General features: G+C 41.3%; 1 protein-coding gene across 1 annotated transcript in view; it reads left to right on the forward strand.

Moving 5' to 3' along the window:
• Positions 1–12551, forward strand: part of LOC306883430 (arf-GAP with Rho-GAP domain, ANK repeat and PH domain-containing protein 2-like) — a 121871-nt gene that overhangs the window by 14180 nt on the left and 95140 nt on the right. The window contains exons 3-6 of the mRNA XM_079438689.1: positions 8826–8899; positions 10170–10246; positions 10903–10967; positions 11671–12051. Coding sequence (XP_079294815.1) covers positions 8826–8899; positions 10170–10246; positions 10903–10967; positions 11671–12051 — 597 coding nt within the window. The remainder of the gene's footprint in view (positions 1–8825; positions 8900–10169; positions 10247–10902; positions 10968–11670; positions 12052–12551) is intronic.

Here is a 12551-nt window from a genome sequence, read left to right on the forward strand (position 1 = left end):
GTGAAAGTGATGTGACATGTAGCTAAGTATGGTAACCCATACTCGAAATTTGTGCTCTGTGTTTAACCCATCCAAGTGCACACATACAGTGCTATGCATAAGTTTAGACACCCATGCTAAAGTTGACTAAAAAGAGAAATAAAAAATCATCTTTTGGAAATTGAACTTAATGCCTTAATTAAAAAAATTAGGAAAAATCCAACCTTTAAGGACACCGATTTTCTAAAAATTAATTAAAATAGCCCCACATCATCACATAGCCTTCACCATACCTAGAGATTGGCATGGTTTTATTTCAGTTAGCCTAATAGCTGGTTTGATTTGCATTGAGAGATGATCTTATGGAAAGTACTCCATGCCAATCTCTAGGTATGGTGAAGGCTATGTGATGATGTGGGGCTATTTTAATTCCAAAAGCCAAGGGAACTTTATCATAGTATCCTGGATCCATGAAGTAACTGGCCTTTAAAAATAAAAATCTGCCTGCCTCTATGTGAATTTAACATAGGGGTGCCCAGACTAATGCACCCTGTATTTTAAGGAAGAACATTTATTTATTTACGATACATTATTCATTCACAAAGAAAATTGGTGTCCTTAAAGGTTGGATTTTTCCTAATTTTTTTAATTAAGGCATTAAGTTCAATTTCCAAAAGATGATTTTTTATTTCTCTTTTTAGTCAACTTTAGCATGGGTGTCTAAACTTATGCATAGCACTGTACACTGTGGACCTGGAACAGTGGGCAGCCATTTTTGGTGCCTGAGAGCAATTGGGGGTTTGGTGGCTTGCTCATTTTTTTTTATTTAAGTTTCTTTACTTTTCTTTACTTATTGGCCCACTGCCAATTGGTTGTCATTTTGTCATGAATAACTATGCAGTTTATGGCATCAAGCTGAGTGTGGGTATTGAGTTGTGGGTATTGAGTGTGGAATATAGCAATGTTCATTCACTCTCCCCACCTACATTTCCTGCTAGTACTGAGAATCAAACCCACAACCTTTGGGTTTGACGCTCTAACCTTATGTTATACCTCAGCTTCCGGTCTGCCTCAACCACCTGCAGAGTGTTCTAATAGTGCTGTCTCGAAATAGACAACTCGGAAAATAGTATATTTTCCCCACAAGGAGTCTAAACTTGGAGTCTAATATTGAGGGAAATCAGCGCTTAGGAACTCCTCTAGCGGCCACGAGTCATGATTAGCATCGGCATGTTTACATCTTAACAGATGCAGGTTCTTCAAGATACTCACGCAGAAGCGCATCTTCGGGTGCATTCGTCCCCAAGATCAGTTTGCAGCGATCGACCTGAAGGATGCGTACTTCTATGTGTCGATCCTTCCGCGCCACAGGTCATTCCTGCGGGTTGTGTTCGAAGGATTGGCATATCAGTACAAGGTCCTGCCCTTCGGCTGTCCCTGTCGCCCCGTGTTTTCACGAAAGTTGCGGAGGCAGCCCTTGTTCCCATGAGAGAACAGGGCATTCGCATTCTCAACTCCCTCGACGACTGGCTCATACTGGCTCAGTCTCAGGACCAGTTGTGCGAACACAGGGACTTGGTGCTCTCGCACCTCATCCAGTTGGTCCTTCGGGTCAACTGGGAAAAGAGTAAACTCTCCCCGACGCAGAGGATCTCTTTTCACGGTATGGAGTTGGATTCGGTCAATCAGACAGCACGCCTCACGCAGGAACATGCTCAGTCGATGTTGAACTGCTTGAATACGTTCAAGAACAGGACAGCGGTCCCACTGAAACAATTTCAGAGGCTTCTGGGGCACATGGCAGCTGTGGCGGCAGTCACGCCGCCGGGACTGCTTCATATGTGACCGCTTCAACACTGGCTCCATGGCCAAGTCCCGATGTGGGTGTGGCAACGCGGCACTCACCGGGTCCAAGTCACACCGGCCTGCCGCCGAACCCTCACCCCGTGGTCAGACCTCTCGTTTCTTCGGGCGGGAGTGCCCCAGGAACAGGTCTCCAGTCTGTGCTTTGCTTTATGCTGTGGTTTACACGGATGCTTCCACCACCGGCTGGCATGCCACGTTCGACGGGCTTGCAGTGTCGGGGGTTTGGACGGGCCCCCAACTGCACTGGCACATCAATTGCCTAGAGTTGCTAGCAGTACGCCTGGCCTTGATCCATCTCAAGAGGCGCTTACGAGGCAAGCACGTATTGGTCCGCACGGACAACACTGCGACCGTTGCGTACATCAACCGACAAGGTGGTCTACGCTCCCGTCGCATGTCACAGCTAGACCGCCACCTCCTCCTCTGTAGTCAGAAGCATCTGAGGTTGCTTCGTGGCATTCACATTCCGGGCTTGCTCAACCAGGCAGCCGACGAGCTGTCACGAGCTGCGCTCTCCGGAGATTGGAGACTCCATCCCCAGATGGCCCAGCTGATTTGGAGACGTTTCTGATCCGCTCAGGTAGACCTGTTTGCGTCTCTAGAGACCTCTCATTGTCAGTTGTTTTACTCCCTGACCGAGGGAACACTTGGCATGGACGTATTGGCACACAGCTGGCCGCGGGGCCTTCGCAAGTATGCGTTCCCCCCAGTGAGCCTTATCGCACAGACACTGTGCAAGATCAGGGAGGACAAGGAGCAGGTCCTGCTCGTGGACTTAGTTCCCAGAACTGATGCTCCTCATGACAGCCCCTCCTTGGCAGATTCCTCTGAGGAAGGATCTACTGACTCAGAGACGGAGCACATTATGGCATCCGCGTCCAGACCTCTGAAAACTTCATGTCTGGTCCCTGGATGGGACGCGGAGGTTCTAGGTGACATACCCCAGGAGGTAGTTGGTCTACGAGACATGCTTACGCCTTGAAGTGGAACCTGTTTGTCGAGTGGTGTTCTTCTCACCGAGAAGACCCCCAGAAGTGCCCGATCGGAGTCGTGCTGTCCTTTTTGCAGCAGGGGTTGGAGCGAAGGCTGTCTCCCTCCACCCTTAAAGTCTATGTGGCTGCGATTGCTGCCAACCACGACCCCGTGGAAGGGAAGTCGGTGGGTAAGCATGACTTGGTCATCAGGTTTCTTAGGGGGCAAGAAGGTTAAATCCTCCACGGCCCCCCTCTATACCCTCTTGGGACCTGTCTCTAGTGCTCAGAGAACTACAGCAGGGCCCATTTGAGCCTTTGCAAACAGTTGAGCTGAAGTTTCTTTCAATGAAGACTCTGCTCCTGCTTGCTTTGGCCTCCATCAAGAGGGTAGGGGACCTGCATGCATTTTCGGTCGACGATCTGTGCCTAGAGTTTGGGCCGGCTAATCCCAGGTAATCCTGAGGCCCCGGCCCGGCTATGTGCCCAAGGTTCCCACTACTCCCTTCAGGGACCAGGTGGTGAGCCTGCAAGCGCTGCCCTCTGCAGACCCAGCCTTAGCTTTACTTTGTCCCGTCCGAGCATTGAGATGCTACGTTGACAGGACACAAAGCTTCAGGACCTCAGACCAGGTCTTTGTCTGTCACGGAGGCCGGCAGAAGGGGAATGCTGTCTCCAAGCAGACGATGGCCCACTGGATAGTGGACGCCATCACCCTGGCTTATCAGGCACAGGGTGTGCCTTTCCCGTTTAGGTTGAGAGCCCACTCTACTAGAAGTGTTGCATCTTCCTGGGCGTTGGCTCGTGGCGCCTCGCTGGCAGATATTTGTAGAGCTGTGGGCTGGGCGACCCCTAACACGTTCGCTAGGTTCTATAGCCTTCGTGTGGAACCGGTTTCCTCCTGTGTTCTCACCTCAAACGGGTAGAAGCACTGAGAGGCTCCGGTTTCGGGTCGGCTTGCTAAAACTCTGGTAGAGGGCTGGGTTCCATATGTGAGACCTAATTGGATCCCATATGTGTGAAGTCCACGGTATAGCCTTAGAGCCTGTGTTTCCCCGGCAGATGATCTGCCATTGTTCAAGAGGCTACAATCACCTCTAATTTTCCATATGCACCTAAACAGTTGTTCATATGCATAAGTGCTTCTGAACCTCCTTCGGGAAGGGTGGGCTTCCGGAGCGTCCGGTTCCAAGTGGAACGGGTACGTTTTCCCAGTGTTATCCAGTCTTACTGAGTGGGTAGTGCCATAGCAACAGTAACTGGTCTTCTGTGCTAAGCCCTGACCTGCGCCAAAAAATAGGGGCGAAGGAGGCTTCCACAGGACACTGGAAGGGGCAGTATGCGTGGCCCTTTGGTAGGGATCCCAATTCGTTGGTCACCGACGTGACTCGGAGAGACTGACTGATAGGGAACGTCTCGGTTACGTATGTAACTCTCGTTCCCTGAAGGAGGGAACGGAGACGTCATGTCCCGTCGCCATGGCTGCTCTACCATGGTTTGATTGAAAACCTGAATATGCGCTGCACCTGCTGCCTACTTATACTCATGCTGTGATCAGCGGCAGCTGGATGCAATAATCGCATGCCAATATGCATTGGCTCGTTTAGTTACACTCGAAGTGGATTGGTCTCTCTAAGCGAGATCCCAATTCGTCAGTCACTGACGTGACGTCTCCGTTCCCCCCTTCAGGGAACAAGGGTTACATACGTAACCGAGACGTTCCTTTAACACTTTGGTATTGTTCATTTTCAATTAATAAAAAAGGTAAATTCAGGGTTTCCGCCAGGTCTTGACGAGATCTCGTGCCTCGCAAAGTTACAACGTGTGGATATTTCTTGTCGAGGTGAAAATGTGTCTCGCAATATATCAGTATAGTTTGTAGCTAAACATTTGACAAAGCTTGTGTTATTTCATTCTGAATTGTACCGTTATCTGTTTGTTTCCAATAATGTGCATTGTGTTTCACTGTTACGTGGAGCATCTCTCTGCAACTCAGTCAAAAAACTCAAATCTGCATATGCTAAAAATGATATGATAAGTTTGGGTACGAAAGGTGCGCTGTTGAAAACATTTATAACAAATATTGTAACGACACGAAATATTACATCAATATTTTTCTAAATATGCAACCTGTCGCAATCACTGGGCCGCTGGCGCCCTCTGTAGGCATTTTAATACATATTGTACTGAGGTTTGTATAGATGTATATTTCTTTATGTATTTTAACAGTGTTGTTCAATCAAACCATATGATTACTCGCTTTTGATGTTTTATTTAAACCAATTATTATTTCCTCATCGTTACAGCTATTTAAGTCTATTTTTAAAGATTTAAAGTTTAAGCTACTGTTCATTTAAGTCTATCTTTATTACATAAACCAAATCATCAGTAGATTGCTCATTTAACAAACTCGTTAGAGAGAGCCCAATATAATATGTTTCAAAATGCACCAAACAATTCGATTAAAATACCGTTTCAACACCTTCTCTTGACCAACATGATGTATGGACTCATCTCCTGACCTAATATTCACACATTCTATGGTCGACATGACTCGGCAAACAGGACTATGACTATGAGCACCATAACAGAGTGTTAAGTAAAATTATTAACACATACCCAGCATATCAAATGTAAAACCTCAGAATGGCACATATGTTAAATAATTAATGAATTTATGTGCGAATTTGTGTCTGTAAAATGTTATTGTGAAAATACAATTAATTTTCAGCTGTGTTGGTGTATAATTTGTAGTAAAATAATAATGTAAAACCGAAAATAATTAAATTGAACACTATTTGAGGTATTTGGCGTCACGCGTCTGTGGAGGCGACGTACCATTCTCACAAGTAAAAATACACGACTGTCTACTTCGGCAGGTAATCCTGTCACATAACACTCGCCATACGGTTTTGTTTACTACACACAGACTGAAGCGCACGTGATGCTCGCAGTGATTTCAGCATCTGCCGTCTCACTAAATGAGGACATAAACACATGAACAACATCTCCAGAACTGCTCTGAGAGTCACTTTATGAGCATTTTACCGTTTGATTTGAGTAAAACTAGCGTCATATCATATACACACAGAACTGTAAAGGTATTCGTGGCAACCCGTCAAAATAAAGGTTCGGTTTAACTTGGAAGACACTGTGGCAGAAATATATTAATATTGTTCAGCAGAGTGTACATACTGCTACTACTTGTTACGGGGCTGACGAGACGTGAGACGTGCGGATCCATATGCAAGGCTTTATTATAGAACATGGTCAGAAACAGGCAGGGTCAGACAGTGGCAAACAGGTATGGCAAGGGCAAGACACAGCAATCCGTGGAGCAAGCGTGGGTCGACGATCAACGAACAGTATCCAAAGGGGCAAGGCAGAGAGATAATCCAGAGACGAGAGCAATAGTCCAAACGAGGTGCAAACACAGTCCAAACGGCAAGGCAAAGGGGTAAATCCAGGAGACAAAGGCAGGGTCAGACACGGCAGGAAAACAAGGCAAGACTAAGACTAGGACAATGATTATGGCTCTGTAAAGTTGCTATCGCTTGGTGAGTGATAAATGCTAACAATACAGGAACACAACAGAAACACGGAATGGCACGGTAAAGCAGCTAGCGCTAAGTGAGCACTAAACGCAGATCAGTACACGGCCCTGAGCAAGAGGAAGTCCCAGGCTTAAATACAGTGATACTGATTGAGAAATGGTGATCAGGTGTGGGCGAAATAGTGAACAGCTGTGAATGTCGTCAGTGCAAAGGATTATGGGAAACTGAGTCCAATGTGTTGTGAGTGAGTGACATCTGGTGGCGAGTAAACGGAAGAGCATGGTCCAGATTCGTGACACTACTGGGCTACTATTAAAATTATTAAGACTATTGTTTTTTTAAGTAATGATCATACAACATTTCTTTCATATTTCAATTTTAATAGTAAAATTTTGTTTGCCAAAATAAATAGTTTGATTTTCAATCATTTAAAAGAGAAATGAAATGAATGCCTTCATTTGAAAACCAGATACAGAATACAGAATTTTTGAGGAAAAATTAAACATTTCATAAGGCTATTTTAAGAATAAATTTGAATAAACTAAGTAGTTTTTATGCATTCATATAATTAGACATACTACAACACATAATTTAATAACTATAAAACATGAAATAAAATAAAATACCCACTTATGAAAGTGGATAAAGATTTTAAATTTCTTTAAGTCTTTAACAACCTAGAATAAATGAATAGAAATGATGATTCTGAGCTATGCGTTTTAAAACGAGCATGCACTAGTGTAAACTGAAAACTATTTGAGAATTTATTGTGTTGGATATATTTTGTTCCTTTGTGCAGTGGCTCAGGAGATGAGGCTTTGAGTCTGTATACATGTCAATGGGCTGAAAAAAATAAAACCAAAGTTTTTTGAGAATGTAATCTTGTTAAAACTTATTTCATAAAGTTGGTATCGAAAAAAGTATCGTTCAGGAACCGGTATCGAACTCAAGGTATCGGTATCGATATCGATATCGAAAATGTTTGAACGATACCTAGCCCTAGTAATGACGCAGCAACATGCTCGAATTTTCCGCGAAAACCTACCTGTACCACTCAAATTAGAAAACATTATTATAAGCTAATCGTTATGAATCGGGCTAAAGTAAGGCGATAGTTTTGAACACTGGCTGGTTATGTACTTGCTCACATATTGATTTCGGATGATTTTTAACCGAAAAAAGTTACGGACTGCAGCTTTAATATAATATTATTAAAGGAAATATATATTTCCTTTTAGAATTAATCTGTTTGTGTGTGTGTGTGTGAATATAAAAATATAAACAAGAATATATAGAATATAAACAAGTTTTTATAACAACCATTTAAATGACTTTATCTCTCAAAAAAATAAAATAAAATAATTTGGTGCATAAAATGTGTTTAGTACGTCATAATCACAAAATTAGTAATTTTTATAAAAATAAAAATTCACAATGTAGCCTAAAAAGCCTTATTTTCTTTTAATGTAATAACTTATTTTACATAAAACTATTATTAGGTTTTGTGGTCAGATTTATTATATTGAAAGATGATTATAATATTGCAAACATTGTTTTAAATTACAGTATGTGCTGGTATTACCTTATGAACTGTGATTACATTATAAGTTGCCATAGTGTGTTCATAATGTAATACATTTCTCATACAATAATCTATTACATTATATGAAAATTTGTTATTACATTGAAAAATTATTATTACATTATTAGCTCAAGATTTTATTACGTTTTGAGAAAATTATTACATTATAAACATTTTATTACAATAATAATGTAATACTTATTACATTATGTGCAGTTATTACATTATGAAGGTCATGAGTTTGATTCCCAGTACTGGCAAGAAATGTAGTTGGGTGTATGATCAGCGCTCTGTGTGTGACTATACTTGGATGGGTTGAGTTCAAGACTTAATAAAATAAAATAAACAAAAATAACTTAATAAAAAATTACCCACCTGTGCCAGAAAATGGTAGTTATTATTTTTGTTCTAATAAAAATGCACATTTGTTGTGTGCCTTCAGTGGAATTCTATAGGGCGAAAGTAAAAATCTTACATTTGATTTGTTAATGCATACTTTCAAACAAAAATGATTGAAAATAATTGGGAGGTGGTGCAAATGACACTGTGGTGGAAGTGTTCATGACTTATAAAAACAAATGACTAAACGTACATAATGCCTCCTATACCACATTATATAGGCTAGGTAGTGCTGGTGGACAAATTAAAGTGATTGAGAGACCGCATAAGTCCGAAAATGCCTTCAGTTGAAAAAACACACAGAAATACTTTTCCCAAGAGATGCTTGTCCTGCAGTGATCAGTGCATGGATGTGCTGTGGAGTCCTAATATGGATGACGCTGAATGGGACTGTAAAATGTTGTTTGTTTTCTATCCATTCAATCATAAATGCACAAAACTTTCACACTTTTCTCCTTACAACTGTGTGTGCAGGAATGTGGCAACAAACAACAATGATCATCTCACAAAGTCTGAGGGACCCATCTGCCCCACAGCCAGTCAGAAAGGTAAGCTTCGCTTCACTTTATTTCAGCTTCAGCGGTTTATATCTTTTGTTCTGATTTGTGATTAAGTCATTGAGCCATTTTTACCCTTTAAAAAAAATGGGATGCAGTCTCTCAGTGGAATATGCTCTCATGCATGCATGTGGAGAAGCCTAGTCTGCCAAACTTACAGCAGCTTGCTGTGTGTCTTTGAAACTGCCTTTGGCTTTGAAATGCTCCATTGTGTCCCCGTTCCGAACACGTCGCAGTGTTTGTAATTGTGGCAGGAAAGGTGCTTTTAGCATCCTAGAGGAATAGTTTGAAAATTGTTTCAGTGAGATGTGTGTGTGTGTGTGTGTGTGTGTGTAGTCGGGAATTGGGAGTTACACTGAAGTCAGAAACCAGGTTTAGGTGTAAAAGTGATTTAATAAATCCTATATCTAGTAGATCTACAACCTAATTCCGTTCTTACTCTCTGGAGACTAAAATGTAATAGAAAGGTAGATGGAAGAGGAAAAGTTTTAAGTACTGGGAACAGGGAATTAGTTTGCAACAGAAAACTTGATGATCAGAAAATAAGATGAGAAAAATCAATGTTTAATCAACAGTTTTATAATATTTTGGTCTTCAAGTTAAAGATGACAGCAAAGAATGGGGCAAAAAAGGACTGTGGTGTCTCACGTACGATTCCAAAATGCTCAGTGAGCGATTTACACAATTATCCTGAAACAGGTTCTTGTAGAAGACGGATAAAACAGGGCAGAGAGAGAGAGAGAGAGAGAGAGAGAGAGAGAGAGTATCATCTGTAGTTAGAAGGTCAACACTTGATAATGATAAACGATGACACTGATTTGAAATGACACATTTGCTACTGGGTTAAGATGTGATACAATACAGTACAGTTCTATCATAGATAACATAGCGGCATCTAGATCAAACACCCTACAGTAGAGTCTTATCTAGCGGGGAGGCCCTGTCTATTAGCTATATATCTATGTGTGTGTTCGTCCGGAGGGAACAGTCTGGAATTCATGCTGCCCCTTACTGTCTCCGCAGAGATATGGTGGTCATTTGTCACCTTGACAACCAGTCACCCAAGCTGCTCCCTCTTTGGTACATTTTCCAAGCTGGCTGCACTAAAGGACAATGTGTGGGATCTCATTTTATGCTTGTTATTTTCTGTCTCTTGCCTCGTTCTTTGTCTTACTTTCTCCTTTGCCCTCCTCCTAGAATCGAACCACAAAACCACAACCTGCTTTGTCATAATGATTCATTCCTGTTGTTCTAATTACAGCATCACTTCAAAGGACCTTGTCGCCCATTGCCCCATATGGAGAGATTTTTCTGTACAATTCAGCAGAAAAGGAAGTGGTGAGTGTATATGAAACCTGCCTGTGCTGGAATTTGTTATGTTAAAATTAACGTTACATATAAAGTAACAGGATTTACAATGACCACACATGTAGAGCACAAGTTACAGTTTTAGTAAGGGTGTTTTCACCCCTGGAACATTTGTTTTTAGAACCTGCCTTGTTTTCTCTCCTAGTTTGGTTTATTTATCCATATATGAACATGGCAATTGTGCTTGGATCTGCACCAAAAAAAAAAAAAAAAGGTGGTCTCAGTTTGATTGAAAACTAATTCTGGAGTGGTTTGCTTGAGTAAAGAGCAGTCTGACCCAGTGGTACAATGAACCAAACTGTCTCATCTGTGTCGTAATTCATAACTGAAAATGTGTTATATAAAAAGCAGCAGTGTCTAATTCTGTCGGTGAGCACATTACTTACTGCACTTGAAAACCAAAGAAAAAACATTATAAAATTGCTCTTGTTTGAAATGGGTGCACTGCAAAAATGCTGTCCCGACAAGGCTGTGATTCTCACTCTTACTGATAAATTATATATATTTAACACATTATGGTACGATTAGTCTACAGGTCTTAAAGATGCCTTAAGACATCCATAAAAAGGGTGAATTTAGAAAATAGACTTGCTTTTAGTTTCATCTTGATTGCTTTTGTTTTTCAGGATGTGGGCAACGATGTTATATCCAGTCAAGGAGTAAAAGAGAACCTGGATCAGCAGAAGTTAAGGTGAACTGTTGGGTGAACTTCAGCGTTCTACAGTTTTTTAACAACCTAATTCTAAAATAATAAACTTGTATGTGAAGTCCTCTAATTCTTGTTGATTTCAGTGATTTTAAGCACAGGTTGCAGATTTTCATTTGCCCACTGTGGTACTTGGAGGATCTCTGTAGACAAAATTGTGGTTTGTAGGATATGATGGCCAGGTGTAATGGCCAATCAGCATCAGCACCTTGGGTGTGAATTATTTTTCAGTGATGAAAGTGTTCATTATCAAATATTCTTTGCATATCCTCCATCTATTCTTAAAGCGATAGTTCACCCCAAAATAAAATTCTGTTGCAAACCTATATAACTTTCTTTCTTCTGTAGAACACAAAATGTGATGTTTGGAAGAAGGTTGGTAACCAAAAAGTTTGGACTAAAAAAAAGCTCAGACATTACTCAAGATATTGTCCTTTTTAAAAGAAAGTCATACAGGTTTGAAATGACATGAGGGTGAGAAAATGATGATGATGAGAATTTTCATTTTTGGGTAAACTATCCCTTTAATGTTTACTTAGGAACAGTCTCCCTCTCGCTAAATATTGTCATCATTTCAAAGAATGTAAAGCAATGGAAATGAAATGAAGTGACCTACCTAATCATTGTGAATGTTATTATTTTGCCTTTTCCTTATGCTAAATATTTTTATTTGTATTTTTTTTGGTAGAAACAAGCAGACACAAAACCAAGAGGGAGCACACAATAACAAGAAGCAAGACGTTTCCAAGCAACATTATGTCCATGATGATGATGATGATGATTACTCCATTGTCCAAGAATCCATGCTTAGTCAGCGATTGGCTAATGAATGCTCTTTTAGACATCCTACACCACCTACACTTCTCTCGAGCACTGGACCATCAGCTTCGGCCAAGCCACAAACAGATGTGAAGGACAAATACAGTATGGCACAAGATGACCTGCCAGGCCTACTGAGACCAAACCTTCCTTCCCTAATAGAAGTTTCCATTTCTCCCTATGCCTGCTTCTATGGGACTCGTAATGCTGCCACCAAAGCAGGCTGGCTAGACAAACTCTCTCCTCAAGGGTAAGGACCATGCAGACCTCTGTTTGCTGCTTTGCACTCTTTGTTTTTTTTTTTTTTTAAAGGATTATTCTTGAGAATACTTTGTCAAGTACTAAAGCACATCAATGTTAAGGAATAGTTCACCCAAAAATGTTGTTCTCCATACACAGTTATTTTATATCTGGAACACAGAAGATGCACTTCATGCAGCTCTTTACCATTTAGTTCATATGACCTTAGTCTGCATGACTCATGCACTATATTTCAAGTCTTCTGAAGCCACACAACAGCAGGAAACTGTACTTCACACTGCAGTGAGCTGACTGCAAAGTGCCCAAACCTTTGGAACTTGAATCCACTGAAATTCTCATGACACAACACTCATTTCACATTTAGCAGCATTACTAAATGATCCAGTTCTAAGAGCAGTAATGTGTTCCTGCTGGCCACGTGACCTTACGATTATCTAAACAATGGCTGCTTTTTTATATTTAATTATTTATTCAGATTCAGAGAACCAA

This window comes from Barbus barbus, assembly GCF_936440315.1.
Source record: "Barbus barbus genome assembly, chromosome: 2".
NCBI lineage: Eukaryota > Metazoa > Chordata > Actinopteri > Cypriniformes > Cyprinidae > Barbus > Barbus barbus.